Here is a 24,727-nt window from a genome sequence, read left to right on the forward strand (position 1 = left end):
GGACCACAAAGTGATTTTTGTGATATCGCCCCACCGGGATTCGAACCCGGGGCCTCCGGATAGTGAGTTCAACGCTCAACCACTGGACCACAGAGTCTCTATTTAACATACATACATACATAAACTCACGCCTATTTCCCACCGGGATAAGCAGAGACTATAGAATTCCATTTAATAATTGTAAATCTTGTGTTTCAGTCGAAAGTTAAAAGAGCAGTGAAATTATTTAAACCACACGAAGCTTTTGATCCAAGAACGCTTGAGAATGATATAGCTTTTATATATATCGCAGAACCCTTACCGTTAGGGAAAAGAATCAAAAGAGTCGTAATCAAGAGTAACTTTCCAGTGGTCGCATCAGCCTTCATGAGTGGTTGGGGAATGATTGACGTGAGTAGAATACAGAAACTCGACAGTATCTTTATTCATTTGGGAACATAGTTACCACATTTTGAATTTTCAATTTTTACATAGATAGGTGTTAGTGAGGAGCTCGGTGGCGCAGCGGTTAACGCGCTTGATCTGCGATTGTCGAAGTTAAGCAACTTTCGCAAAGGCCGGTCATAGGATGGGTGACCACAAAAAAAAAGTTTTCATCTCGAACTCCTCCGTGCTTCGGAAGGCACGTTAAGCCGTTGGTCCCGGCTGCATTAGCAGTCGTTAATAACCACCAATCCGCACTGGGCCCGCGTGGTGGTTTAAGGCCCGATCTCCCTATCCATCCATAGGGAAGGCCCGTGCCCCAGCAGTGGGGACGATAATGGGCTGGTGATGATGATGATGAGGTGTTAGTGACATCGTAACATATCGGGTGAGAGCCTTCAGCGCTCCCCATTTGTCCGGCCAAGTAGTTAATGCCATCTGCGGCAAATCGACAATAAGTCACGTCAAAAAAAAACATCGTAACGAATACTAAGGGGGGTGATTCAGACCACGATTCTGAGTTAATATCAAGTGGAATTTTCCGTCTCAAAATTCATGATTTTTTTAGTTTTGTAAAATTATTTTCAATTCCATACCTTTGCGACGGAAAAATCTACTTGATACCAGCTCAGAATCATAGGCTGAACCATCCCACAAGGTTTTCGTTACGATGTCACTAACACCCTGTATATTTTTTATCGAAATTCTCATCCGCCTAATGGTGGCCATACACCATCCTTCCTATCGTCCAATCGGCATGACGCGATCGATTGGATCAAATCGAATTGACCGTATGTGGGCGTGGATTGTGCCGTCAAATAGATTGGACATGCCAATCCACGCCCACATACGGTCAATTCGATTTGATCCAATCGATCGCGTCATGCCGATTGGACGATAGGAAGGATGGTGTATGGCCACCATAACACTACTGCAGCTTCTCACAACTTGTATGTAAATACACATACATACACATCTAAACTTACGCCTTATTTCCCACCGGGGTAAGCAGAGACTATAGGGTTCCATTTGATTGTATATAAACTACATTATAATACAAACTAAATAAAAATTTCAAAAAGTTAGATATAAGTATAAAAGCATGCCTAATTTTTTCATCCTTAATCATTTTCATTTTATTTTTTCTTTCCTTTCGATTTCTGTCAATTAGTGTAAGGTACAATTTACGAACATTGTTATGGAAGAACGGAGTCACCTAATACAAGCATATCTATGCTTAAAAGGTGGCTCCAAACCCAGTATAAACCATGTACCAAAAGATACTGCAATAAACTTTTTTTTTTTTATTGTATCCTGACATTCTCGTCTTGTGGAAGCAAGAGATGAAGGAATTGACAAAAAAGAAAATAAGTACCTAAAATATCTTGAGTAGAATAGCTTGAATAATAATTGGATACCTACCTACGTACAGTCATGAGCAATATAATGTACCCACTTTAGGACTCTGTCGCACTATTATTTGACATTTAGTGAGACTTACAGTTCAATTTGTCAGAAAAGTTAATGTGACATGGTACCAAAGTGTATACATATTAATGCTCGTGACCTCGATTTACATTGCGTCGCAGGAACAACCCAAATTTGTAATATTTTCGAAAAGCAAAACAGCCACCATTGTTTTTAGCACAATCATGTACTTACGCGATGATTTTTTTTTTCGTTACGGTATCAACACCCTTTATAAGTAGGTACTGATGAAAGAATTTTCCAGAGATTGCTTCCTACAAACAAACAGTACATGCATAACTGTAAACATCACATCGTCACTTATCATCAGGATTGTGGTCAAACGCGAGGTTATATTATAAAAAAAACAGATACCGCATGCATCGCATTCAGTAGCTCTTGATGTTCTTGAGAACTTTCTAGTACTTATTACGTTTTCTCTACAGGATTATACAAGAGAAACTAGTCAGATACTAAGAGCAGCAAGGCAAAAATTTATAACTGCAGAAGCTTGTGCCAAATACGTTAGGGTATTCGACGGATTGATGTGTGCCGGATATGAAGATTCCTATAAACCTAGGCCTTCAGGGTGAGTCCTCCTTAGTACCTTAGTGCTCTGCACCACTAAATCCCCTGGTAGTTGCGGCTTCCGAATACATCCCGCTTATGTGTGTGAGGACGTAGAATGCCCTCCCCGGCCATTTAAGAGAGCTTCCTTTAAAACATTTCCGTGTAGAGCTAAAGCTGTGGCTAAGAGAGAAGGTTTTTTATTCTATGAGTTATTGCATCCTAATAATATTATGATTATATCAAGGAGCTCGGTGGCGCAGAGGAGCTCGGTGGCGCAGCAACATTCGCAAAGGTCGGTCATAGGATGGGTGACCACAAAAAAAAAGTTTTCATCTAAGGCACGTTAAGCCGTTGGTCCCGGTTGCATTAGCAGTCGTTAATAACCACCAATCCGCACTGGGCCCGCGTGGTGGTTTAAGGCCCGACCTCCCTATCCATCCATAGGGAAGGCCCGTGCCCCTGCAGTGGGGACGTTAATGGGCTGGTGATGATGATGATGAATAATATTATGTAAATTTGATGTAATATAACTAGTTAATTTAGAGTAAGATTAGATTAATAATAAATCCCTAAAATTGAAATTCAATATAACAACATAAAAACTGGCATCGATACAGCTAGTAGAAAAATAAAACAACGTAGATTCAAGAATAATAGACTATCAGGAGACACATTATTATTAATTGAACGAAGAACACAGGCAGAAAGAAATACAGACACATATAGAAATCTAGATAGGGAAGTGAAACGGAATATAAGAAAAGATATCAGAACAGTAAATACAGAATTATTCCAAACCGCACTGGCAAACAATAAATCGTTACGAACTGCTAAGCAAGGAACGATACAGGGCAGAACGTGGATTACAAATTTACAGGACTCAAATGGATACAAACAAAATAGCCGAGACAAAATAACCACCATATGCACAGATTTTTACAAATCTCTATACTCTGACTGCTCGCAACCAACACCATCCACGGAATACTCTTGTACTGATACCATCTGTCCTATAACAGGTCAAGAAGTAGCATATGCCCTAAAAAATATGAAGAACTGTAGAAGCCCAGGCGAAGATTGTATTAGCACCGAAGTTTTAAAGATAGGAAAGTCTATATTACTGCCACATTTGACTAATTTATTCAATAGTATTTTATATTCAGCAAAACTACCACATAACTTTTGTCATGCTAATATCATTCTTCTTCACAAAAAAGGAGACAAGTCTGACATCAATAATTACCGACCAATCAGCCTTGTTTCCCATATATATAAAACATTTATAAAAGTAATAGAGAACAGAATAGCTGGGACTTTGGACTTACAACAGCCCATAGAGTAGGCCGGATTTCGCCCTTATTTTTCCACCACTGACCATCTGCACACACTGAACCAGATCATAGAGAAGGTGAATGAATTTAATAAGCCACTGTATGTAGCTTTTGTGGACTACTCCAAGGCTTTCGACAGTCTGAAACACTCCGCGATTTTCACAGCTCTTCGTAATCAAAAGATAAATGACACGTACGTAAGGCTTTTGGAGTCAGTCTACAGTAGCAGTACAGCATCCATCAAGCTTCAATCTCAGGGTCCCACATTCCGAATAGAAAAGGGCGTGAAGCAGGGTGATCCCCTTTCCCCAAAACTATTCACTTGTACCCTGGAGGAAGTTTTCAGGCGGCTAACAGTCCCATGGACGGAAAAAGGAATTGTCGTCGGCGAGAAAAGACTTACAAATCTTCGTTTCGCCGATGACATAGTACTTTTCGCATCCACGTCAGATGAGCTCCAACAAATGCTCCAAGATCTAAGCACAGCGAGCTTTGAGGTTGGACTAATGATGAACAGGGAGAAAACCCAATTAATGACCAATGGCAGGAAAAGTAGGATTGAGGTTGATGGGCAGGTAATACATTATGTCGACGAATACATTTACTTGGGCCAAGTAGTCTCGTTCCAAAATAGACAAGCAAAAGAGATCGACGGTCGTATCGACAACGCCTGGAAGAGCTACTGGTCACTAAAGCATCTAATGAAGGGGGATCTCCCCCTTTCATTGAAACGTAAGCTCGTCGACATGTGTATCCTGCCGATCCTAACCTACGGTGCCCAAACATGGTCACTGACAGCATCTCAAAAGTCCAAGCTCAAGGTCTGCCAAAGAGCAATGGAACGCAGTATCCTAGGCGTTAAACGAATCGACCGTGTGCGAAACACTACACTGCGATCCAAAACGGGTATCACTGATGTAGGGAAAAAGTCCGCCAAACTGAAGTGGGACTGGGCCGGACACGTTTGTCGGATGCATCCGGAGCGGTGGGCACGAGTCGTTACTCACTGGATGCCTCAGGGCGGGCTTAGAAGTCGAGGCAGACCGCGTAAAAGATGGTGTGACGACCTCAATGCTTATCGCAAGGATTGGCCGGAGATCGCACAAAGTCGAGAGGAGTGGAAAAATCAAGGGGAGGCCTTTGCCCAGCAGTGGGATCGTATAGGCTAAATAAGATAAGATAGATTAATAATGATGCTAATTCCTGCAGGTGCGATCTAATTTTATTTTAAGTTATATCTGTCATTTTCTTATCCGATGAAAAAGAAAGGGACGGGTAATCGACAGGCATAAAATTTATGGAATACACGTCAATTTTAAGCAGAAATCTAAAACAACCGTCTAAAAAATTACATCGACCCATAACCCAACAGAATTAAGGAGACAGCATGTCAAACGGATTGCATACCAGCGAGACGCCTATTTTAATCGCACGGGTCCCTTTCCTTTTCGCCGGATAAAAAAATAACGGGTATAACTTAAAATAAAATTAGGAGGTGTCTGCAAGTATCGGGGCAATATACAGGGTTTTAGTGACATCGTAACGAAAACTTTGAGGGGTGGTTCAGGCCATGATTCTGAGTTGATATCAAGTAGAAATTTCCGTCGCAAAATTCATGTATTCGTTACGATGTCACTAACACCCAGTATACTAATTACATATTGTATGTCAGAATATGACTGAATGTGCTGAACCATAATATTTACTTCCATCACTATGTATGACCACATTTACATTTATCTTACAGAGGTGATTCTGGGAGTGCTCTGATGCTGAACTATCAACAAATAGGTATTGTCTCCTTTATCAACCCTTACTACACCGGGGTTATCTTTTACACAAATGTTTCATATTTCTATCCTTGGATCAAAAAAACTGTCAATTCGACGTGTCAGGGTAAAATAATATACGTAAGTACATAAATAATTAGTAAAAAAGAAATACATATTTACTTACTTTTTTGTTTTATTTAAAACCCTGAATTAATAAATTAATATCTGCAAACTTCGACCAAAAGTTTGAAAAACTATTTTTTAAAGTTACATCAGAGATCACGACGAGTCTCTCCTTAATTTCAGTAAGTAAGTACCTGCTTACGTACATTACAACACCCAGCGTCCCGCCGGAGTCGCGCAAGCGTCCCGCCGGAGTCGCGCAAGGTTCCCGCCGGAGTCGTGCAAGCGTCCCGCCGGAGTCGCGCAAGGTTCCCGCCAGAGTCGCGCAAGCGTCCCGCCGGAGTCGCGCAAGCATCCCGCCGGAGTCGCGCAAGCGTCCCGTCACGCGGGCTATGTTTTAACTTTGTTAAGATAAGGAAAAAACGATATCAGAAGAAAATATAATATCTTCTACTAATATTTATCCGCTAAGTACTAAACCGAAGAATAATAATTGCTAAACATGAACCTGAAGTCTTTGATGAAAGTGGAAAAAGCAAAAGTGGTGCGTCAGGACAGTAGTTAGTGAAATTCCGTGGTCTCTGCCTACCCCAACGGGAAATAGGCGTGATCTTATTGTATGTATCTATCTCATCCTGTTATAATCCCTTTGACTTCCAATAGACGCTTCATACTAATTTTAATGACTCCGATACCAAAACAGCCTCAGCTGCATGCGTTCATGGGGGTTAAAAAGGCCACAACAAGGCAATTCATCTACAAAAGTAATATTGCAATTTGACATTTGCGCATATAAAAGTAAGTGCGCAATGCAATCAAATGTCAAATAGCAATATTTTTTAAATATCTTAGATGAACTGTTTCAATGTGGCCATATAACCCCATGGTAATTGTGGCTCTAGCCACTCACTAGTTGGTTATTTTATCAGCTTTTCAAGGGACGTAATGCTTGATCAGCGTCTTTAATTATCCTATTACGAATCACATTACAAAGTACGCAATTTTATGAGTGGAACACTGTAAACCTTAAACTAGGTACTTAATCATTTACATGATAAAAATACAATAAAGTACTAAGTAGTTACTCAGTTTAAGTCATTGTATCGCAGTGAAATACATAAACTGCGTAAGAATTATTATTATTGTTAAACATAAAAAATTAGATGTATGTTTGAATTCACGGACGAATGATTTATTTATTTATCTGTACACAATAAAACAGACAAAAGGAACAGACAAAGAAAACAGACTGTACAAGTAAGCTTATCTTTAAAAGGAAATTTCTTCCAGCTGACTAGATATTCGACGTATATTATTATTTATGCAGATATACATACGCGTACAAATTATTTAGAAATAGAAATAGAAATGTTTTTATTGCGACCATGTGTTCGTACAAATTGTGGTGTTATAAAAATACAGAAGTAAGTATTACGTATAGTATCAACATGGACCCGGTAAGGGCACTGCAACTGGTAGAGAGGACAACATACTTAATTATTAGTCAGCGATACAACTTGTATTTATTATACTTACTATATTTTAACAATATACATACATACATACATAAACTCACGCCCGTTATCCCTAATGGGGTGGGCAGAGCCACAAGTAATCAAAGACAACTCGCAGCCACTGTTGATACGATGTCTTAAGCTGGATATGATAAACCTTATGGTGATAAGGGATCAGCCTATCGCCCATAAAATTGGTCCATCATTTAACAATATCATTGCACTTATATTTTAAGTATTGTTTTATATGTTTATTATGATTTAATTTATAAAATATTATTAAAATTTATTCATTTTAGTTTATCATTTATATATTTAGAAATTAATTATATTACTAATATGAAACAAAATATAAACGTAAACCTACAACCAAAATTTAAATAAAGTATAATATAATTAAAAAAAAAACAAAATAAATTATATATAGTGAGTGACCCTGGATAGATGGGTAATAGAGGCCGGATGATGGTCAGACGATCTTCTTGTGTAAGTACAATATTTACTTAAGAAGCGAGAACAACGAGTATCACGGGTATGATTCATAGCTTCGAAATGTCGAGTATTTTTTTTTGACGTGACTTATTGTAGATTTGCCGCAGATGGCATTAACTACTTGGCCGGACCAATGGGGAGCGCTGAAGGCTCTGAGAGGAAGAATATTTGGAAGGATTAATCTTTTTTTTTTTTTTTTTTTTTTTTTTTTTTTTTTTTTTTTTTTTTTTTTTTTTTTTTTGACGTGACTTATTGTAGATTTGCCGCAGATGGCATTAACCCTAGTGGGTCGATAGCGATAAGCGCTGAATGAGGGAAATCGTCGACCACGCCGGCGGGGTCGGTATCGGGGTCCTGAAGTGTTTGGTGTCGCGAGCTGATTGGCTGCCTCTATGGCTAGAAGAAGGATTAATCGACCCTAGTAGGTCGATAGCGATAAGCGCTGAACGAGGGAAATCGTTGACCACGCCGGCGGAGTCGGTATCGGGGTCTGAAGTGTTTGGTGTCGCGAGCTGATTGGCCGCCTCTATGGCTAGAGCAAATGTCGAGTGATATTATCATCGAGGTACGGCGCGATAGCCTTATAGAAAAGCTTCCAGCGTACGGGATCCCTGCTATAACTGGAAATCTAACTTCAGGAAACCTTTCTCAACCGGCAATATAGTCGAATTGTAAGCTTATTTTGAGGGATTTTTCACGTCAAAAAAAAAAGGTCCCTAGGAGGCTCGCAGCTAGCTAGCTAACGGCTGATACGCGCGAAGCTGCAGTAGCTTTAGACGGATGAGATGTTCGACAAAAAGTATAATATTTATTAAGTACTTACCTAAAAATTTACGATTCAAAGTGTATCTACGTATGTTTCGAGTTTCAGTTGAGTTCGAATTATGGGTACAAACCAATATATTAACCTTTATTTTTTTCTTTGTGCAGAAAAGTGTCATAATTTTGTCTGGCTATTCTAAAATATGGAATCCCGTATAATAAACGGTCATCTAGCGAAAATAGAAAACTTCCCCCACTCAGTTTGCATCATTCGTAGTGACATGGGAACATGTGGCGGTTCAATATTAACGCAATGGATAATATTGACTGCGGCGCATTGCATTCTTCCCAGTTTAAGTGATATACCTGTAGATATATATGCTGGACATGAAGATTTAAGAAGGGTACGTATTCATAATGAGGAGCTCGTTGGCGCAGCGGTAAACGCGCTCGGTCTACGATTATTGAAGTTAAGCAACTTTCGCAAAGGCCGGTCATAGGATGCGTGACCACAAAAAAAAAGTTTTCATCTCGAGCTACTCCGTGGTTAGGAAGGCAAGTTAAGCCGTTGGTCCCGGCTGCATTAGCAGTCGTTAATAACCATCAATCCGCACTGGGCCCGCGTGATGGTTTAAGGCCCGATCTCCCTATCCATCCATAGGGAAGGCCCGTGCCCCAGCAGTGGGGACGTTAATGGGCTGATGATGATGATTCATAAATCATTCTTGTACATTTTTCTTCTTTTTTTTATTATTATTATGTATGTCGTTTCCATATCTTAGGGCTAACCAAGTCTCTGCCGCATCCGTACTCGAGTAGGACAGATATTAAAAGAGAAGCCCTGAAAAGGACTGTTTTGGGGTTCCATGATGTAATCCCGGGGCGGAAGGCAAGAGGGAAACCACTGCCCTATTTTGCCCTAAAAAAGTAGCATGGAAAATGCTGCACCGACAAGAGCGTGGCTCTTAAATTGATGATGATGATGATGATGTAATCCCAGGATAATGCAACGGGAGACTTGGTTAGGGGAGCTTAAGCTGGATATATGATCCACGCAGGATATTTTATTTTTGTCTGCTATACGCAATAATAATAATCTCGGGCCTAAGGAGTCCCGCACTTTTGGAAGGCGTGCGTGGGGCCAAAGCCAACACGTAGAGGTTCCTTAAGACAATTTACTCTAAATGTTGTGTGACACCAACCGGCGATTATCCCTGTATGCACTATAGGAGTGCACCCAAAAACAATCCCCGAGTCGTGTAGGACTATTACATATTATGGGGACAAAGGGAGCTGGGCTATTGGGTTGGGGGTTATTATTATTATTAAAGTGAGTAGATTACTCATGGAATATAAATTATATTTTATCAAATAGTGTACTGTGGTATGAGACTATAATGGTGCTAATTCCTGTAAACACCATCTAATTTTATTTTAAGTTATATCTGTCATTTTCTTATCCGCCAAAAAGGAAAGGGACGGGTAATCGACAAGCATAAAATTTAAGGAACACACGTCAAATTTTAAGCACAAATCTAAAACAACCGTCTAAAAATTTTACATTGACCAATAACCCGACAGAATTAAGTTGACAGCACACGTCAAACGGTTTGCATACCAGCGAGATACCTTTTTGATTCGCCCAGGTTATTCATTCATTTACTCATTCTTTATAAAATTAAGAGCTGTAAATCGTCCGTCCCTTTCCTTTTCGGCGGGTAAGAAAATGACAGGTATAACTTAAAGTAAAATTAGGAGGTGTCTTCAGGAATCGGGGCCATTTACTTAATAAAAATATAATTATATATTGTGAAATACGCTACCTTTGTTATTCCGTGGTAACTTAACGAAATTTGAAGCAGGAAAATATACGCAACTGGCTTAGGCTCTAAACCCTGAATCAAGCCTTCATGAGCTTGAAACAGAGTGAGAAAGACAGAGATTTACTTTTACTGATCAATTTCAGGTCAAAATTATAATAGGAGCTAAGAGGAAACTAGTGCACACTGAATACTCTGAAACTACTTTTGAAAACGATATAGGACTGTTATTACTGCGATCAGAGCTCAGTCTGGGGCGTTACGTTAAGAGAGTAATAATACAAAAATCAAAAATGTATCACGGGGAAGCCTTTGTGGCAGGATGGGGCAAGCCAGAAGTGAGTATTGTTAAGTATTACATAATGCCATTATACTTTCCCGTACATTCGAATCATTCACAGAGGCTCCTAGAATACATTAAGTTTCAAACCATAGGCTAGTTTCCAACTATTCAAATCAGTTACATTTTACTAAACGTCAAAACACGAAATTAATATGGAATTTGAATGAAAAAGCACACTGTGACGTCATAGAAAAATGCGATAAAATGTCGTTTTCCTTGATCAAAATTCATAAATAAGTTAAATAGAAAAAAGAATATTTTCGTTAGTTAGGTATCTGTCTTTATTTAGTAATCAGAATTTCATAATTTATCTTGAAAATAGTACAGGCCCCAATTCATTAATTAATAAAATAAAGAAACGTTTATAGCAACACCACATAAATATAAAACAAAACACAGAATAATACCTCTACATAACTTAAAATAACTTACTTTAGGCATAAATATATGTATATATGTATTGTATATATATTTCCTATTTCTTCCTACTTTATTTTTTGGTATTGCACCATCCCACGCTCCAATGCATAAACTTCTTTCACTCTACGGTTGCCTGGCAGAAATTGCTGCTTAGCAATAAGGCCGCCTATTGTACTTATTTTATTCGGCTGTACATGTCCCGTGTTTATGTTTTTGTGCAATAAAGAATTATTGATTGATTTAAATTTCGAACTCTACCGCTTTTGTGTCTTCAATTATTATTTGCAGGTGGATTCATGGATGAGATCTACCTTTCTAAGATACACATTTCAGAAATTAAAAATACACAAATACTGTGTCGACAAGGCTTTAAATACTATGAAGATATCTAAGGGTGTCCTGTGCTGTGACAGTGTGCAACCTGCAGGCGGAAGACCACATGGGTGAGTTATAATAATTGTTATAATAAAGTAAAAGCATACATTTGAGGCACTGATTGGAGTCACAAATGTCAATTATTCTACGTAAATATCAAATCTTGACCATCGCCATTCAGCGCGGTAATCGAGCGTGACCTTTGCATCATAATCTGCAATAGTCCTACACGAACCGGGGATTATCTATAGGAGCACTTCCAAGGTGCATACAGGGATAATCACCAGTTGGTGTCACACATCATTTAAGTCTCTCTTTATTTAAGAGCTGCACTCTTGTCGGTGGAGTAATTGCCTTCATTTTCATTACTCCATAGATAGGGCGTGTAGAATGGTGGTTGCCCCAATCGCCTTCCGTTCCGCAGTACACCGACCAATTTCTCAATCGGTGATGTTCTAGCTAGAGCCCTACCAGAATCCACTTCCTCGGCCTCCAACCGGTACTGATACCGCTGCTGCCCGGCATCAGGAGTGCGCTTTTGAAGTAGCGGCGCCTACTCGCTAAGTCACAAGATCTCCATAGAACCTAAGTAGCATTTTATAGGTTAGCCCGTCCCAGTGAGCTACCCACTACATTCTGCTAATCCTGTCGCTGTTTGGTCGGGGACTGCTTATTTTTATATTCGCAGCTCACCATGATATCTGATGGCCGTTCCACTATCCGCCACCTGTGGACCCCGTAGATGGCCTACAGCTCAGCCTACTACATTTAAGTACATATATCAAATTGTCTTAAGGGGCCTCTACGTGTTGGCTTTGACCCCACCGTACCTTCCAAAAGTCCGGGACTCCATAATCCCGAGATATGGAAACGACAAATAATTATGTTAATATTATTATCCACAGCGGCGACTCAGGTAACGCATTGATGATTAAAAGCGAACAGATAGGAATTGTGTCGTATGTCGTACGCGTTGCACCTACTTTGGAGTACTACACCAATGTTACTTACTACTACTCTTGGATACATAAGGCAGCGAAAAAAGTATTTTGCGGAGAAAAGTATAGAAATAGAGCATCGTATCGGCCCAAGTAAAGTTTAAAAATATATAATATAATAATACAAAACCAATTTATTCCTAGATTATACGTACTAGTTAATTAATGTGCCGACTCTCGTCACATTGCCCGCGTGAAGGACGTCGGCAAGATGTCGGCACGGCGCGACGAAACTAGTTTTATTGTACTTACTTAATTAAATATAGAAATAAATACCATTTTAAAATATGTTTTTCAATATTCCCCGCGTTCTCATATTTCACTATCAGGAATATATCTTGGGTGTGCCCTTGTCTATAGTATTTCAGGGCAAGAGTGAAGGCGCTTTTCCTGCAAGCATTACTTTAAAGTGATTTTCTTATTCTCCTTATTTGTATTATAATATTGCATAGGCTAATTGTATAAATGTGTATATGTATGTGTTCGTATGTATATATATTATATATATAAAGGGTGTTAGTGACATCGTAACGAAAACTTTGAGGGATGATTCAGCTGATTATTGTGAGTTAATATCAAGTGGAATTTTCCATCGAAAATGTATAGAATTGAAAATAAATTAAAAAAACTAAGAAATAATCATGAATTTTGCGACGGAAAATTCATGATTTTTTTATGTTTTTTTTGATTATTTTCAGTTCCATATTTTTATACTACTGTGTAAGTATATATGTTTTGTACAATAAAGCATTATTGATTGATTGAAGAATCTCTACATTGATTCTGGGAATAATCGGTAAAGAAAAAAAGCCTTGCTAGGTATAGTTTATTACTATAACTATCCTGATGCGACCACGTCTAGATTAAGTAGTCTACGCTACTCCATCCACTACAAACAGCCTCTCTACCTCCATCGTGCCACATCTGCAGAAGCCCATCATCTACTTAAGGTTTCTTTTTTTTTGACGTGAATTATTGTAGATTTTCCGCAGATGGCATTAACTGCTTGGCCGGACTTATGGGGAGCGCTGAAGGCTCTCACCTGGTAACCAAAGGTTTCTAACATATTCGATCGCGTTGACTATAATTATCAGTACTTAATTAGTTCTTAGAAAAAGTTCGAGTAGACGAATGAAAATTCTGAAAGTGTCTGCAAAGTTCTAGTCTACAAAAAAATGTGCTCCATTTTTTGACCAAGTGCCTACAAAAACAACGATTGACATAATTTCATGGCATTCTTAACTGGTTCGTCGGGCATAATCTCCAGAGTCCTCAATCTAGAACAGCATTGATTTACACGCTTATTTACGCAATTACTTATCGTTGAAATTAATTACTTTTTCGATACAGTTGGAAATCCCATTGAAATTGGCACAATCCGTTTTATGGCTACGCAGTAATGCTAAGAAAATCAAAATTCTGAACTGTAAACTAGTAAGTACTTAAGTCTATTTCCGTAAAAAAGGACAATAGAACTATAAAAAGAACTTTTTCATACTTAGTTTAACAATCACACCACAGTGTCGTAAAACAAACTAGACATAACTGCGCAAACAAGGGCAAAACACATGCTTAGAAAATATATATTTTTACCTACACATATACATACATACATACATACATAAACTCACGCCCGTAATCCCAAATGGGGTGGGCAGAGCCACAAGCAATCAAAGACAACTTGCAGCCACTGTTGATACGAACCTACACATATAAATATTATTTATTTATAAGATATTTCTTTTGTGTGATGTACATGTATGGAAGACAAGAGAAAAGATAAACCGTGGAGTCACTATTAATAATTCATAAATTATTAAAATAAAAGCCAGGTAATTGGCACAAACGGTGACCCTAATTCTAACTTCTGGAGAAACTTGTTTGTTCTATGAGCAGCGTCTGAAAGTAGAAGAACCCTAATGGACGGCAACAAAGCGAAGATAGCCGACTTCCCTCATTCCGTAAGCATCATTCGTGCCAACAGAGAAACATGTGGCGGTTCAGTATTGTCACGATGGTTTGTACTGACAGCAGCGCATTGCGTCATCAACGCAGAGCGGGAAACCGACATTTATGCTGGCCATGAAGATTTGACACAGGTGCTTCGTAGTATTACCTCTTTTAACTACATAAATGGAGGAGCTTGGTGGCGCAGCGGTTAACGCGCTTGGTCTGCGATTGTTGAAGTTAAGCAACTTTCGCAAAGGCCGGTCAAAGGATGGGTGACCACAAAAAAAAAGTTTTCATCTCGAGCTCCTCCGTGCCTCGGAAGGCACGTTAAGCCGTTGGTCCCGGCTGCATTAGCAGTCGTTAATAACCATCAATCCGCACTGGGCCCGCGTGATGGTTTAAGGCCCGATCTCCCTATCCATCCATAGGGAAGGCTCGTGCCCCAGCAGTGGGGACGTTAATGGGCCGATAATGATGAACTACATAAATACGTAATAGACGGCGATTCGGCTCACCACCCATCAGGCTAGTCTAATAGAAAGCTCGTTGAGGTGTCGGTACTTAGTTCATCTTCCGATAGATATAACTCTGACTACCCCAATTGGGATATGTCGTGAGCTTATGTTATGTTAAAGTATTGTAAGCATATACTATGGAATTCCATTTGCTAAGATCCTGACATACTTCTCTTCTTAACTAACATAACATAAACCACACACTGTTCGGCCATAAGTCCGATGCTTTCGGCCTCTGTGGTCGATCTTATATCTAATACTCCATCAAAAAACACCTTTTCGAAAATATGTCCTTTTAAGAATCTGTCCTTATGAGAGAAAAGGCAAACATATTGAAAAATTTCAGGTTAAAACTGTAATAAAATCTGGGAGTAGAATAATACACCATTTTTTCAATTCTACTACTTTTGCAAACGACATAGGCCTGCTGTTAGCGCAGTTGCCTCTTTGCTTGGGTCGTTTTATAAAGAGAGCAATAATCAGACATAAAAGGTACTACAAGGAAGAACTTGCTCTTACTGTTGTTGTAGCTGGATGGGGCAAATCAAAAGTAAGTACTTAGGTACCCTATTACCTACTTCTATCGTAACAAATCATGTAGATGTGAGATCGATGACCGACCTGACCAACATTTGCCAGGTTCTTAGAAACGGCGTAATGATCCTTTCGGCGTTTAATGTCCACAATTGAAAATTACCACTTCTAGTAATTACCATTTCTTGAAAAGACCATTTATAGAAGTTACCATTTCTTGAAAATACTACTTCTAGAAATTACCATTTCTTGAAATGACCACTTCTAGAAATTACCATTTCTTGAAATGATCTCTTCTTGTGTACCTACTGGTAGACGGTTTTTTGTCTAAATCAAAGTATTGCGCTGACTATTATGTCAATACCTTAGGCTACTTTCACATGATTTTATCGTTCACACGGAGTCTATGCGGGAGAATCCTGTTTTCAAAACATTTAATGCTCTGCACCAATCCGGAGTACATCAAAAACTCAAATCGAATAATCACAGTGTGAACGTCGCCTTAGAGCATTACACCTCAAGTCTGGACATCAAAACCCCAAAGAAAAAGAATACATTTGAACCTCTACTACTTTTGTGTTTTTATTATTTTCGTATTCACAGAAATATGCACTGTGGAAATATGAAAATCTAAGATTCATATTATATCAGCAAAAAAGAAACAACCTTATAGAGACAGCCCCAGGAGTTTTGTGCTGCGAGAACGTACAACCTGATGGCGAAACTGCGGAGTAAGTAACAATTAAGTTAATAAAAAAGATATTTCTGCGTAGGAAGTTATGTTTCGACCTAAAATTAAAATAAGAGATAGAAAAACATGGAACTCGACACACAGCCGGCGCAGAGCTTGACGACGCGTTAGAGCAACCCTGAAGCCGTCGTCATGCCATGTGGTTCCAAAACGTTGCCAAACTCTTCCTTAACATTTCGAAACGCTCCCTGTGCGGTCCATGCGTTTCTGTACACGGTATTTTCTTCTTCCTTGCGTGGATTGTAGGGTTCTCCAGTTCAGTGGCATTTTGGTGACCCGTAAAACTATTGAAACACTGAGTTCCTTGAACCACTCTTTCAATTTAGTTCGTAAAACCGTGGGATGTTAGGAGAAGAAAGAAAAAATAATGTTGCAAATATTATTATTTTATATTGATTGCGTTGCCAACACTACCTAGAGAGTTAAAATGGCACAAACGTCAAATTAGAATATTGCTATTGAATTGCTTCAATGTGGCCTTTTTAGCCCTATACTGCCTATTCGTGAAACACCCAAGCTTTCCTATTACATATTCCATATTCCACAGCGGGGATTCGGGTAGCGCTCTGATGTCGAAATACGAACAAATAGGGATTGTATCGTACGCTGCAACACATGAACCACATCACGAGTTCTACATCAATGTTACTTACTTCTACTCTTGGATACATGGAGCAGCAAGCAGAATTTGCGGGTTAAAATATAAATAAATCATAGGGAAGTTGACAAGTATCAAAAATTATGCGTTTATCATTATCTACTTCGTTGCAAAAATGATATCCAAACTTGAAAACAGAAGGACTACTTATGCAGAATTTTCTTTTACTGGTAAGTCTACTGGGTACCAAATTCCCAGTGGTCCTACCAGTAAGTTTATTGGGAAGAAAATTCCCAGTAGTTCAACTAGTAAGACTACTCGGTAAAACTATTGGGAATAGGGGAATTAATTTCGTTGAAACATGTATTGTAATGGTTACAGGCATTCAAAATCAAGGAGTTAGAAAGAAACGACAAAAGAAACTTGTGACGTCACATGTTTCTAGTGTCTACTCCGGCTGTATCCACCTATTGCTGAGTATATGCTGCCTCTCTTTCACGCCATTCTTTCCAGTCCTGTTCAAGTCTCATAGTACTGCTTTCCAGCATACTTCATAATGCCATCCGACCTCATCAAGCTGGTGGTCTGCCTCGATATCGTATACCATCCCTTGGCCACCATTCCGTAACAGCTTTAGTCCAACTGTTGTCTTCCCATCTTTCCAATTGTCCTAATGCCATACCTACAAGCTACAATTAGTTAAATATATTTAAATGCCGTTTTGCTAAAACGGTACAGATCATTACCCCACTGACATTAACTAAATATATTAGACGATATATTGAAAAATGAGTTTCAGAATAATCTTCAGCATATTATCACAAGAGTAGATTGATGAAAAGATAAAAATCAGCTAGGTACCTACCCCATAGTACTTTCTGTTCTTGTCATGTTATATAGTAATATGTAATGTTTATTGTGTTGTATCCTTTGTGTGCCATAAATAGGTACCTTAATTATGATATTGTTATTTTGGTGACTTAATATAATGGACCGGCGTGCGTGTATGAAGCGATTGATGAATGTGGAGGAAGCAAGAGAAGTGTGTCAGGATCGAAGCAAATGGAATTCTATAGTCTCTGCTTACCCCGGTGGGAAATAGGCGTGAGTTTATGTATCTATGTATGTATGATATGAACGCGAATGGTGGCTGTAAATCTAATCTAATGTAGGTATATCGTATACTTTGTATGACTGTTATTTTTTTAATACGCATATACTTAATAACGATCTTATGACTCGAGAAAATTGGAAGAATCAAAGGGAGTCCTTTAGCCCAGCGGTGGCCTTTAGCGCCGCAAGAGAGTAACGATATTTCCAGTAGGTATCGTATAGGTCCCTGCACCACAGCACGGGTTCCAGGCGAAGGCTACGCGGATAAAAATCCTACAAAGTACTATATTGGTGGAGGCCCTGGTTATAAATCGCGCCGCGGAAGCTGGTCTATACATAGGTAGGTACTCGATCATAAATCATAAGTAATTTTCTCATTTTTACTGTATTTAATTTACCTACTTAATTACAGAAAATCATACCAATGAATGTGCTGATTACCAATAAAATTAATTCGGTTCCCAACGGACCATTAATTACCAGCGCTAATTAAAATAACGGAGTCCAAATTAAATCGTAAAATTTTAAATGACGAACATTGAAAAAGATTGGATCGTTGGTTTAATTAGAAAATAACGTGTCGTTAATTCCAATTAGTTACCTAACCCACTTACTACTGGGAGTACTAGTCAGCGGCGGAGGACAGGAGTCTCGAGTATGGCTTTGAAATAGACTACCTCTGGGTGCCATCTCACTCGCGTCAGACAGAGTACTGCGGAGCGGAAGACAAGACGCAAACCACTACCCTATTTTTCCCTAAAAAAGTAGCATGGAGAATGCTAAACCGATAAGAGCGTGGCTCTTAAATTAGTCATAATATCGATGACCTAATCCACTTCTAATAAGATTAGGGCAGTAAGTACAGCACTAATCTAACAAGAAGAAATTAGTATGTAGATTTTTCTAAATATGTCTACGTACGTTATATGTTTTCTGACATAACGGGCTTTAAGAAAAAGGCTAAAACCATCTTTGACAAGAATGAAAATAGAAAATTGAGTAATGGAAAGTACACTTTCCATATTACTTAGGTTAAACAAAATGTTTGGAAATAAGTACCTACCTACATAAAAAAATAAGATTGTAATTTTCTTTAACATAATTTTCTGTCAGGTTCAAAAACACAAATAAACCAGTTGAAAAATAATGTATTTGCTATATTCATATAATAAACCACCAGTACTTATACTTAATGTCTCATTGCATCACATTATAAAACAATAGCTCAGTTAGTAGGAGAATTAGGGCTAGTCGCAGTGTTTTCTATCATTGATGGCGGATGTTCCAAAACATTGTCGATTAAACCAAACTTCTTAGCTTCAGTTGGTGACATGAAATAGTCTCTTTCCATGGATAACTGCACCTTTTCAGTTGGCAACCCTGTGTGCCTTACATATAAGCAGTTTATCTGGGCTTTGAGCTTTAATATCTCTTCAGCTTGGATCTGAATATCAGTAGCTTGTCCTCTAACGCCACCAGACGGTTGGTGGATCATGATGCGAGAGTTTGGTAGGGCATGACGCATTCCTGAGGCTCCTGCTGCTAAGAGTAATGATGCCATACTGCACGCCTGTCCAACGCACCATGTAGCGACGGGTGGAGTTATATACTGCATAGTGTCGTAGATACCTAATCCAGCAGTCACATTACCGCCAGGTGAGTTGATGTACAGATGTACAGGTTTCTTGCTAGATTCAGATTGGAGGAAGAGAAGTTGAGCTACCACAAGCGAACTCAGTTCATCGGTGATCGGTCCCATGAGGCAGATAATCCTTTCTCGAAGCAATCGAGAGTAAATATCGTACGCGCGCTCACCCCGGCCTGTTTGCTCCACTACTATGGGTATCATGCCAATTCGAACCGGCGCACTAGTAGCAATCAATCGTTGAACTATGCTAGGTCTATTTATGGTGCTAGTGGCCACCTTAACAATTTGGCGCACGTAATTCAGTGCCATTTTACTCTTAAAAACTTTGAAATTTCTAATATAACCTTCAATGTTACTTATGCAGAAAAAATGTACTAACCTACAAAATAGTCACTGTATTCATTGAATATAGTATCTGTTAGGTATCAAATCTTAGTTGGGTTTGTTTTTTCTGCAATTTACGTATTTATCGCTAAAGGTTTTATAATAATAACAATACAGTGTAAAGTGACAAACAGAATAGAATGAGTAAATGTCAATTTGTCTCAACGATGTGAATGACGAATGAGTTCAATGAGTGAGTTAAATGACTGACTTAGTTTGCTTGATTGTCATTTTTTTTTAAAGGATTTTAGCCTAGTTTCTAATACTTTTAAGCCAGACAAGTGAAAAGACGTGTAGTGCAGCGTTGCATGTTATATCCGATTACTAAGCGGCAACAGTACTCGTCAGCCCTCAGAGCACGTTAACCCCCGAAATGAAAAAAATATAAACCCGTTTAAGAAAATACACCTACCTATCTACTAATTTAATAAAAATAAGAGGTACTAAAAGAAAATCATAGGTACTTAATCAATCATTCATTTAAACTTAAAATATAATGTTGTTCGTATCACAATACTCCAAACCAAACTAACATAATTTCATCATTATAGCACACAGAATATTTGCAATGTAAATATAAATATTATAAACTGAACAAACTGGTATAAACATAGTCATGTTTTATTTTGGTGATGCCTACTTCTCAATTTCATTAATGCTTCTTGTCTTTTCTTTTCAATCAATAATTTTATATCAACTGATTGACTGATTTGTGCAGGTTCTTCATTTTTTATACTGGCTGGTAGATTCTGTAATTTATTGACTGTACTGCTGACAACTTTAGGCTTAAATTGTGGTTTCCTTGTACTTGTTTGTGTAGACAACAAGGTATTGCCAGGTTGTTGTGAAGTTGTGAAAGGCAAGAGTCGTTTGGCCATTAGTTTCTCTCTAGCTAACTGGTGTTTTTTCTTTATTTCATCTGGAGTACATTTTATAGGTGAATCCCCTGAAACTAATAATTATTACCATTAATCATAAATATTGATTGAATAAATTGAATATACAAAAGAAAAATATGTTACCATTATTATGATATGGCATAGAATTATGCCTTCCAAAAGCCATTCCACTTGTTGAGGGCTTATTTTTCACCAGTGATGGTGATTCAGGCATGGAGTTATGTCGCCCAAAACATGATTTGTTCAAAGGACTTCCATCATGAACTGTTAACTCTTCTATGGTCCAATCAGTATTTGAATTCTTTGATGTGCTTCTATTTACATTATTTTTTACTGGCATTTGTGTAAGTCGATCTAAGGCACTGTCATTCAAATTACCAACAAGACTATCAAAAGAATCATTATTAAGTTTAGGTGAGTCAAATTTCTTTGCCCTATTTATTAATGGTGAATCAAGTTTGATATTGTTGAGAATTGCATCCATAGAATCATTGTCCATATTCAAGTTAACATTAGATTTATGGTTAATTATTTTTGATGATTCAAAGCATGGTCGTTTAGCAGGTGTTGAATCACAATTCAATAGTTTCTCTTCCACAACCTGGCTTGCTTTTATAAGGCACTCATTCAAGGAATCATCTGATTCTAAAGCTGTATCATTTTCTGGTTTAGGAAATTTTGCACTCAAAACATTTCTTCTTAAACATCGAGAATTTGTCCTCAAGCCACTTTTTGGAGAACTTTCTCTCGAATCACTAAATATGTCTTCTTCACTTCCTGATTGTGGTTTTTCTGTAACACAACTTGTTTTCTTTGCAATTAATTCATGCAAGTTTTGGTTTAATTCTATCAAATCCTGAAATATTTCAGATTTTTTCTGACTAGCTCTGACAAGTTTTCGTTTAGGCAAGGGCTTTTCAATTATTTTACTTTTAAATACTTTTTTAGATTTTCTGCTAAGTGGTGTAGTGTCTTTTAATCGTGATGAAGGTGCATGGTCTGATTTAGGAGTATAAAAATTCCAAACAACGTCAGTTTCGCCTTCAGCTCCATCTTGGGTACATAAGAAAGGGACTGGGCTGGCAGCTTCCGAATCACAAAGTGAATCACTGTCCCGTGAAGGTGATTCCGAACGATTTTCTGGAGTTGAACAGGATAATACTGAAAACAAATATATCAACATAAGATTAACGAGTCTTGTTCAAAAGACGTACAAACAAATTAGAAAGGTGAGAAATATACCTTTGTTTTTACTTTTCTTTGCCACCATTTTAGACGGAGGAACACTGCTTTTCCTATTCATGTGTTCAAATTAATCGCTGTAGTACAGGGATCTATGAAAATGGAATTACTGTGGTTGCTTGCTAGGCTCAACTTTCCATTGAGGTGTGGAGATGTAGAATTATATTAGTCTTGAATCTGTCTGCCTTATCTTGTTTTGGATTATAAACTGTATGTCATCGCAATTTGCACTATCGAAAATATTCTTTCTGTTGTGTTTTATTCTATTATATTTTTATGATCTTATCTTACAAATTCCAAAATTATTTGACATTTGTCAATGTCATAAAGACAGTTTTTAATTTATTTTAATGTTGCCATAATTATAGTTCATCTGCATGAAAGCTGTTGAACTGATCAGCTGATTGACTGCACTGTAAGCTATCGTCTGACCTGTGTAGCCTCATAGAGATAGGAAATTATATGGAGGCGCCCTGTTCTACTATATAAACATCATCTTATACAAATATGAGTAGTTTATGAAACAGGTCGTCAATAATCGTTTTGTCTCTTTTTTACTAGTACAAAATTTCATTTGGTAAAAGAGATAAATATATATTTGTTATTTCTAGTTATGGCAACATTTTGTGATGACGTCACAACAGCTGTAGGTACGTGCCATTTTTTGCCATTTTATGCGCTGTGTTTTGTGGTACTTCTGCTGTCAAGTAGCTGTTTATGAGATCGTATTTTGTGTTTTGCGGATAAATTACGAGGATTTGATTTGCTAAATCGAAGTTGAAGTTGAAAAAAGTGTTATTCAACATGTCCGTGTATTGTATTGTACAGTGTGGAGCCAGAAAGGACAGAAATCAACCGTATTTGTCACTTCATAGGTTAGTACCCCGTATTCATTGAATAATACAAACAATCCTATAGATTTTGATGTAACAACGCAACTGAGCCATGAATTTGCATTAAACCTTTATATATTTTGAGTGATTGTCATACTACAAACCGTATTTTTCTTTGTTTTCCAATATCTTTATTCGTCATAGTCAAATTAGTGTTGCGCCAATAATACTGGCTAAGAATACTAGTTATTACTTTTACGTTAACAGGTTTCCAAGAAATAAAAGCTTGAGAAGACGATGGTTAGAGAGAGGCTGTTGGTGTTTAAATTTATATTTAAATTTCAGCCTAGCATGCATCATCTCACTACTGGCTAGATAGATAACATATTTGTATCATGTTATCACAACATGTTTATACTATCTATCATTCAACTACATATTATTATGTACTTAATATACTTAGTCTGTAACTATTATATGTCGAAACAATTATTATATAAATAAATGAATGTTATCTTTCATTTCAGGCCATCTTTCAATCCAAAATTGTCGACTGGATTTACTGAAACAGGTGATATTGGAAAACTAATCCACAGCTGCAACGTCGTCTGTGCTGCCATTGCCCGTACGTCTGTCTCATAAGTCAGTACATGAAAAGGTATTTATCAAATAATTTTATATTTTTAACATGATATAGTATAATTCAACCAGGTACACAATGCACTTAAATCAGATATATTTTAGTACATACACTGTTTTAACATTATTATTAAACTTTATTTCAGTCTGTTCAAGAAGACGCGATGAAAAAATTAAAAGATAGCCAATTTGAAGAATATTATGGAAGATCTGCAGAATAAAAATCAAATAATAAAGGGCAAAGTGTATTGATGGAAGAATTGGCAGGACCGCAAGACTTTTTGAAAAGGCAGGTAAACAAATTTCAAGGTTTACCTTTGCCAAAGAAGTATTCCCAAGAAATAAGAAAGTTTGCTTTAACTTTACATTTTCTTTCTCCGAAAGCGTATAATAATTATATATGCAACGTGACAGGGTGTCACAAAGACAATTTCTAAACAAATTGACACTGTTTAGATTTGTATTTATTGTAAATATAATGTAGTTACATAATAAATAATGTGTGAAATGAATACTTGCTAATAAACAGATTTACGTTATAATTTATGTTTCATTATACACTCCAGGTGGATTCGAATTGTGCGCAATAAAGAATGTAATCAATGTTATAGAGTTGTTAAGGAAACTACTTAGATAAATCTTGACTAAACCCTTTACAAATACAAATATACGTTATTGCACACAACATACCAAAAAGAACAAGTTTTACACAAAACATACACGAAAAATACAGTACACCACCTAATTACCCTTTACCTTCCCTTTCTGTTCTCTTATGAATACTTATTATTATAATGCTATACCTATTATTGGTCAGCAAAAATTTAGTATCGATCGCCATCGACTCGCAAAGAAGAAGATGCTATACCTAGTAGGTACGAGTATGGTAATCCTAGTATTGAAACAGCTTGCAGCCCTAGTAAAGGCCGCCATTTTATGCGACGAAGTGGCACGTTTTTTTTGTAGGTATTTCCAGTCCATACTCTTATATGTCTATGTGTAGCCTGGACTTGGAATTCACGAAAGAAGTCCCGCAGGTTTCAATGGAAAGCGCTTATTACACGATTTTATCCGTCGATTAATTTATACGGCCCGATCCCGATGCTCAAGCCACCAAGCAAGGCAAGTGATCTTGACGCATCGGGCACTAAGGATTGGCAAATGTAATAAGGGCTGAACTAAATAGCTGCGGCCGCGACATTTAATTTAGC

The 24,727-nt window shown here is 37.8% G+C and overlaps 2 protein-coding genes and 2 long non-coding RNA genes across 4 annotated transcripts; 2 read left to right on the plus strand and 2 right to left on the minus strand.

Annotated features, from left to right (window-relative positions):
* Positions 1–205: 205 nt before the first annotated feature.
* On the plus strand, positions 206–5,680 carry LOC126375146 (uncharacterized). The gene is made up of 3 exons (XR_007567538.1): positions 206–390; positions 2,337–2,479; positions 5,539–5,680. It is a non-coding gene; the product is annotated as an uncharacterized LOC126375146 (long non-coding RNA).
* A 13,319-nt stretch (positions 5,681–18,999) lies between these two features.
* Positions 19,000–20,053, minus strand: LOC126375140 (ATP-dependent Clp protease proteolytic subunit). The gene has a single exon (XM_050021991.1). It carries the CDS (start codon positions 19,826–19,828, stop codon positions 19,097–19,099), a length of 732 nt encoding a protein of 243 aa, XP_049877948.1. The 5' UTR covers positions 19,829–20,053; the 3' UTR covers positions 19,000–19,096.
* Positions 20,054–20,364: 311 nt separating this feature from the next.
* On the minus strand, positions 20,365–22,363 carry LOC126375134 (uncharacterized). The gene is made up of 3 exons (XM_050021982.1): positions 22,045–22,363; positions 20,926–21,963; positions 20,365–20,855 (listed from the first exon to the last, which is right to left on the minus strand). The coding sequence occupies exons 1-3, from the start codon at positions 22,103–22,105 to the stop codon at positions 20,518–20,520; spliced, it is 1,437 nt and encodes a 478-aa protein (XP_049877939.1). The 5' UTR covers positions 22,106–22,363; the 3' UTR covers positions 20,365–20,517.
* Positions 22,364–22,747: 384 nt separating this feature from the next.
* On the plus strand, positions 22,748–23,911 carry LOC126375145 (uncharacterized). The gene is made up of 3 exons (XR_007567537.1): positions 22,748–22,919; positions 23,405–23,535; positions 23,663–23,911. It is a non-coding gene; the product is annotated as an uncharacterized LOC126375145 (long non-coding RNA).
* Positions 23,912–24,727: the final 816 nt, after the last annotated feature.

This window comes from Pectinophora gossypiella, chromosome 18 (genome assembly GCF_024362695.1).
Source record: "Pectinophora gossypiella chromosome 18, ilPecGoss1.1, whole genome shotgun sequence".
NCBI lineage: Eukaryota > Metazoa > Arthropoda > Insecta > Lepidoptera > Gelechiidae > Pectinophora > Pectinophora gossypiella.

Coding starts and splice junctions, on each gene's coding strand:
- LOC126375140 (XM_050021991.1), bottom strand. CDS start 19,828: ATGGCACTGAATTACGTGCGCCAAATTGTTAAGGTGGCCACTAGCACC.
- LOC126375134 (XM_050021982.1), bottom strand. CDS start 22,105: ATGAATAGGAAAAGCAGTGTTCCTCCGTCTAAAATGGTGGCAAAGAAA. Junction 21,964..22,044: donor AAAGAAAAGTAAAAACAAAG/GTATATTTCTCA, acceptor ATTTGTTTTCAG/TATTATCCTGTTCAACTCCA. Junction 20,856..20,925: donor TATGCCATATCATAATAATG/GTAACATATTTT, acceptor AATAATTATTAG/TTTCAGGGGATTCACCTATA.